The sequence below is a fragment of the Microtus ochrogaster genome, unplaced genomic scaffold (assembly GCF_000317375.1).
Source record: "Microtus ochrogaster isolate Prairie Vole_2 unplaced genomic scaffold, MicOch1.0 UNK8, whole genome shotgun sequence".
NCBI lineage: Eukaryota > Metazoa > Chordata > Mammalia > Rodentia > Cricetidae > Microtus > Microtus ochrogaster.
In genome coordinates, this window is record NW_004949106.1 from 110,921 (window position 1) to 117,901 (window position 6,981).

Consider the following 6,981-nt stretch of genomic DNA (forward strand, 5'->3'; position numbering starts at 1 on the left):
TTTTTTTTTTTATAATAAACTTATTGGACTGTTTTGCTTTGACACTATTAGAAAAAGCCCCATATTGAGCATCACCTGTTTCTAAAGTACTCTCTTTTTCCTGTGTTGTTGAAATTGTTTATATTGTATATAACTTTCTCATGTTCAGATAATTGGGAGCAGAAGGGAGAAGAAATTCTATAGATAAATTCTATAGATAAATTCCACACATTTATCTCTTTTTATCCATGTGCTTTCTATATCAATGATAAAACTAAGCCTGAAGTACATCCCAGTCAATAAAAATAGACATGGTATTTATGAAATGGACATAATTAACATATGTTTAAGAGAGGTACATCACAGCCAAGAAAATTGACATAATTTATGAAGTAAACCCAATAGATACTTTTATGCAAATGTTCTCATTTTGAAGTGCTAAAAGTTGTATTTGTTTATTGTTCTTTAAATTGTCCTAATAAAATTTATTTTTCAAGGTTTTTCACTCCATCCAGGAGACATGCAATGAACTTCTGAAGATAGTTGAGAAATATCAGCTAAGACTCAATGGTATGACATCATAGCTATCCGATAATTCCCATTTAAAATAATGATTAGTATGCATTTTTGAAAATGAGCACTTAATGGTAAAGTAGTTGTTTATCAAACTATTTAGTGAGGTTTTATTTAAAATTTAAAAAATATGGATACTGACAGTGATCTATTCTCAAATCCCCAGTGTTTATCTTTTCCTTTTTACTTCATTAAATCCCTTAACCCAGACTCACTTTCTACTCTGGTTTTACTCTTGGTGAACCTTAAGGTTTGTTCCATCTTTCAAAACCTCTTTTGGCCCCTGTAGATTTTACAATCAGTACCTCATTCTTTTTTTTTCTCTCACAGGAACGTTTGATAACGTTGTTTGTATGCTCTGTAGCCCAAGCTGGCCTGGAATCCTCCTGCCTCCGCCTCCTGAACGCTCCGTTTCCAGGCAGATCCCCCCCCCACACACACACCTGGCTTTTTTCCTTCTGCTCTTTCCTCTCCTCCAGCACCTCTTGTCAAGGTCACAGGAAGGAAAAGCCAGTTCTCATCCCCACGGCTGATTACCCCCTCCTCAGTTCACCTCCTTTATTCCGCTCCCACAAGCCCACCCCGCTGTGGTCTTCCTCTCCAACTTCATTCAGCATCCTGCCTTTGGCAGGCTCTTCTCTGTCCCCGACCACTTCCGGTTGGTACTTGGCCATTGAATTTCTTTCTCTACTTCAATTATAGTGGCTTACTAGATGTGGCTACCTCTCTGATCTCATGTCCTGAAACCCTTTCACTGAATTGTGTTGCTCTCTTTCATGACAGGCATATCTGCATCATATGCTCCCTAACTTTCCTTAGACTTTTCGTCAAAGGACATCGTTTTGACGAGGCCTTCCCTTAATCCCCATTCCTAAATTCAAACTCCCTCTCCTTTATAACTCCCCTGTGCTCTTATAATATTCAGCATTCTGTATATTCTCTCTATTGCTTCTTTTTATACCTAGAACGTGCTCTTCTTTTAACTTTCCTATTATTTACTAATTACTTCTTGCTTGAGGTTAGGTTATACACATGTCAGGGCATGCGGTCAGAGGACACTTTGTGAGAGCCAGTTCTTTCTTTCCATCATGTGGACTCTGGGGACCAAAGCTCAGGTCACAGGCTTGGTGGCAAGTGCCATTACCCACTGAGCCACTGTGCTGGATCTGTTAATGCAGGAAATGGTTTTGTTTACTTGTGTGTCCCCAAACCTTAAAAACAATGTCTAGCATGGAGTCAGTGTTCAGTAAATATTTTCTCATTAATAAATGCTTTCCTGTCTGTGGGTGACTCTCCCCTGCCCCCCAGCACTCAGGAGGCTTGAGCAGGAGGATCTCACTCTGAGTGAGAGGCGAGTGTGGGCCAGCCAGGTCAGTCTGGGTCACAATAACAAACTGCCTTAAAAAAAAAAACACTATTTTCCAAAGCTTTGTAAGTCAGGTTTACCATTTATAATCAAAACTCATAGTGAAGAAAAACTCAATATGGCATAATTAGGGAAGTTGTTTTTGTGTGTGTAAATATGTCATGCATTCTATATGTGTGCTTTTCCCAAGGAAATAGTTTAACTTTCTGTGGCAGAATTAAAAAATGATACAAAAAGCATGCAACTGAGTCAGCTTCAAGACATATCACCGAACTGTAGCTGGGAGTAACCGTGGGATCTGGTATTTGACAAAGGGAATGTGGTCATGGCTTGGTGGGGGGCGGATATATGAGGGAAGAAGAGATTTGGAGGCCAGGGAACAAGAGTAAAGAAAGAAAACAGCCCGTATGCACGGAAGAGCATGTAACTAAGGCTAAGAAGGGAAAAGAACAAAGGAAAGTTAGGGCCAGGTTACTAAGGGTCAAAAACACCAAGCTGTAAAAGGCTGCCATGACCACTGGACCATCACAGTCCACTGAAAATATCTAGAAACATTGGCAAGTTTGTGTGCCTTCAACTTTGCCATGAAATCACTGGATCTTTCAGCATCTTCATGGCAATGTCAGAGTAAGGAAGAGACCATAAGTACAGGCTTCATTGTGTACCTTCTCTTCAAACACGTGGTGTCTTGAAGATTCACACTCACAGGTCTTCTGGTCGTACTATCAGACAAACACAGCAGGTTAGGGCCCCGGAATGAGCCTGTCAGAGTGGGGTGTCTGTCGACGCTGGCAGGCTGGTCCCAGTACAAAAGCAGCACAGGTTGGGCTTCACCTGCCTCTTTCAGCATCCATAAAGGTAAGACTCGGCAATGATTTATGCTCTCTTTATACCTGAAAATGAAGTGTTCTCTGTTCCCAGAGAGCTTTAAATCCTCACACAAAAGTGATGATTTTCCCTAATATCAAAGTATGAGCCGTAGAAAATTCATTCCTCTCAAGCAATTGGAATGTTAACACTATTCCTGAATGAAAATGAGGACATGACCACTCCTAGATACGACTGAGGTTTTTATCGTAAATATGAGGGAGAGCACAGCAAGAGACATCTGGAAGAGTCCAGGCTGCATGGGTCAGCAGACTGCACCAGGTCATGGGGGTGGGGGTAGAAGAGAGAGCAAACGATGAACAGAAGTCCAGGAGCACAGCCCAGAGAAGAACCAGGAGCATATATAGCCAAGACGGCTGTGTTACATAGGAAATGACACCAGGGGTAAGGGAGCCAGGCAGGGGGCGTTGTGAGAAGTGCTGGGAGAGGTATCCAGTGTCTGCTTTGATGCATGAATCGCACCTCACTTAGCCATTTGTCCTGGGTTTCTTTGAGACCTCCCATTCCAGCCTTTCGTTGATGATAGGGGTCAGCACGATCTGTGTAACAACTGCTGAGCTGAAATGGGGTGTCATTGTTGGGGCCCAGGAAGACAGGAATGTTGGTCAAAGGACAGAGAGGGAGAGGGAAATGCAGGCTTGAGGACATCTGTTGGGTTTTTTGTTGTTGTTTTGTTTTTGTTTAGTTTTGCTTTTTGCTTGTTGGCTTGCTGCCCAGGTTCTGTGGGACCACCTGGGGCTAGTGAAATGCAGGCTGCTTTGAAGCAGTCTGGGATGCAGGTTCTGCAACATCCAAGGCTGACACGTTGCAAGCAATATTGAAGCAGTTTGCAATTTCAGTTGATTGGAAATCTGCTGGATAGAGAGACGAGGGACAGAAAGTAAAGTTAGGGAGTTTAGGATAAAGGTTGTATATTGGGTGTACTCTTGACACTTCTAGGTCTGTGGTCCTGGTAACTGGAGGAAGGGAGGAATTCCAAGTCAAGGGAAAGGGGTAGGGGTAGGGGGAAAGCTTAGGCTGTTGACTGACAGGAGTACTTATCTGGAGTCCATTTGGTTTGTGAGAGGTATATCCAAGTCTCATGACTCCCTGAAGCTTACAAGAATTTCTTAAGTTTATAAAAAGAAATAAAAGTTTTAGACATCTAAGCATTTCTACTCTTTGTAATCTGTGCTGAAATCCACACTGTAGGGAAAGCAGTAGACTCATGCCTTTGAGTCATAGCAAAAGTTGAGAGACCTCAAAATGATTCTGGGTTAGAAGCAAGAGCACACACTCTGCTGTCCTGAGGGCGGGGTGTGTGGATTGCACAGAGGTGTTTCAGACAATGGGAAGCGCTTCCAAGTCTATGTTTAGAAGATAACCAAAGGGAATTTGAATTTTTGAGTTTGTGATTCCCCAGATCACTAGCTCTGGATCATGGTACTTGTTTATAACACGGTGTATGGTTTTGTTAAAGATGGTAACACTAGTTGAGTGGTTGGCTGCCCCTTCGTTGTATCACCTTGCTCTGAGGGAAGAGAGTTTACAAATGGAGAGAGCTGAGCTCTGCTGCCGCCCTTTCGGGTTTTTGTTTTGTTTTTACTTTTTCTTTTTTCTTGGCCGTCTTTCTCTGTGGAGTTCCAGCTGTCCTGGAACTCACTCTGTAGACCAGGCTGGCCTCAGGCTCAGAGATCTACCTGCCTCTACCTCCTAAGTGCTGGGATTTTTACTTTTAAAGTGGTTATTATTATTATTAATAATAATAATATTATTGAGACTAATGCAGTACTGCCTACACTGGATGCTGTCTTAGGATTTTATTGCTGTGAAGAGACACCATGACAACTCTTTTCTTTTATTTATGATTTATTTATCTTTATTTTATGTGCATTGGTGTGAAGGTGTCAGATCCCTTAGAACTGGATTTTCAGACAGTTGTGAGCTGCCATGTGGGTGCTGGGAATTGAACCCGGGTCCTCTGGAGGAGCAGTCAGTGCTCTTAACCGCTGAGCCATTTCTCCAGCCCCCATGACAACTCTTATAAAGAAAAAATGTTTAAGTGGAGGGGGGGCTGGTTTACAATTCAAAAGTTAAGTCTATTACCATCATGGCAGAAAGTATGGTGACATGCAGGCAGACATGGTGCTGGAGAAGGAGCTGAGAGTTCTACATCGGCACCCACTCTGTGGTGAGCAACAATATAGTCCGACACTTTTGTAAAGTATAATAAAAATGAGTTCCAGGCTGTGTATAGTGGTGCACACCTTTAATTCCAGCACTTGGGAGGCAGAGGCCGGTGGATCTCTGAGTTCCAGGAAAGCCAGGGTTCTGTAGGGGAGACTGTCTCAAAAACAAACAAAAATGTATTCCTAGAAACAACATGCAAGCCAGGCAATCCCAGTACTTAAAAGACTGAGGCAGGAAGATCACGACCTGGAGGCCAACCTGGGCTACACAGGGAGCCAAGGCTATCCTATGCATACTAAGACCCTGTCTCAGAGCCAGGCGATGATGGTGTGTACATTTAATTTCTAGCACTCAGTGGGCAGAGGCAGGTGGACGTCTGTGAATTCAAAGCTAACGAGGTCTATAGAGTGAGTTCCAGGACAGCCAGGGCTACACAGAGAAACCCTGTCTCAAAAACAAAAACAAATAAAAAAACAAACAAAACCTAAGCTTACTTCTGTGTACACATGGGGCCTCACGTGTGCAGAACACATGTTTCGAGTTCCACCCACTCTTAGCCCAGCCCCGCTGTTTTTGGTTTTTGTTAGCTATGACAGATATGAAAGTAGTCAGATTAGTCAGAGTCTGTTTTTCCTCCATCTCTTCTCACATCAGGCAGCACACTCTGGACCATCCCTTCATGGTCCATGCTGGGTGGTAGTGCACCAGGTGACATCAGGGCTGTAGATGTCTGTGGGTCTAAGGTACGGAGCACTGGGAAAAAAACCAGAGTGGGAACCAAGACAATTCAACAATTTCAAACAAGAAACAAATACTTTGCATAAAAAAAGCAACCATCCTGTGATATATCGATCGTGTGTGTGTATGTGTGTGTATGTGCATGTGTGTGTGTGTGTGTGTGCACGTGTGTGTGTGTCTGCCATAGCACGTGTGTGCAGGGTCAGTTCTCTCCTTCCACATGTGGGTCCCAAGGATTGAACTCAAGCCGTCAGCATTGGTGACCCCTTTACCTGTAGAATCGTGTCTCCTGCCTAGGGTATGTTTTAAGAAAATGATGAAATGAAGCAATGAACTAAACTGTGATTTTTTTTTTCTCTAGTTATATCAGAGGAAGAAAATGAACTCGGGCTCTTTTTAAAGTTCCAAGCAGAACGGGACACCACTCAAGCTGGTAAAATGATGGACGCAGCTGGCAAGGCTCTGTGCTCTTCAGCCAAGCAAAGGTTCACCCGGCTTTTCCTCCTCCTCCACTGTAGTCGTATCTGCTTCTGACGTGTGTGCTCAGTTCACATAGTTAGCAAAGAGAGCTTGTAATAAGGCATTCACGAGAAATGCGTTTGGGAAGATATATTTTATGCCTAGCTTTTAATTATTCATTTGCACTCAAAAGAATTACTTAAAAATTAATGTTCTTCGTTGCCTGATCCCTAAAAGCAGCATTTAGAGCTACATTTCTATTTCTCAAATGGTTTACTATAATAGAGTCACAGAATGGTTAATATTTAAAATATGTGTTACTGTTTTTTCCCTTTCTGTTTTCTGGGATGCTGACGTCACCCCCGGGCCTCATGCAGCCTAGTGGATACAGGACCCTTGCACTACACCTTCCTCAAGTCACTTTAAAAAAAAAAAATCTATTATGTATACAATATTTTATCTGTGTGTATGCCTGCAGACCAGAAGAGGGCACCAGACCCCATTACAGATTGTTGTGAGCCACCATGTGGTTGCCGGGAATTGAACTCAGGACCTTTGGAATAGCAGGCAATGCTCTTAACCTCTGAGCCATCTCTCCAGCCCCTCAAGTCACTTTTGTTGACATATACTATCTATGATAAAAAAAAAATTTAAAAAGTTTCAATTTAGGCCCGGCGGTGGTGGCACACGCCTTTAATCCCAGCACTCGGGAGGCAGAGGCAAGTGGATCTCTGTGAGTTTGAGAGCAGCCTGGTCTACAAGAGCTAGTTCCAGGACAGGCTCCAAAACCACAGAGAAACCTTGTCTCG

General features: G+C 42.9%; 1 protein-coding gene across 5 annotated transcripts in view; it reads left to right on the forward strand.

Moving 5' to 3' along the window:
* The window catches only part of Ica1l (islet cell autoantigen 1 like), a 49,417-nt gene that overhangs the window by 18,162 nt on the left and 24,274 nt on the right, over positions 1–6,981 (forward strand). For all 5 annotated transcript variants that reach the window (XM_026788880.1, XM_026788878.1, XM_026788877.1 and 2 more), the window contains exons 3-4: positions 477–549; positions 6,075–6,198. In XM_026788880.1, coding sequence (XP_026644681.1) covers positions 477–549; positions 6,075–6,198 — 197 coding nt within the window. The remainder of the gene's footprint in view (positions 1–476; positions 550–6,074; positions 6,199–6,981) is intronic.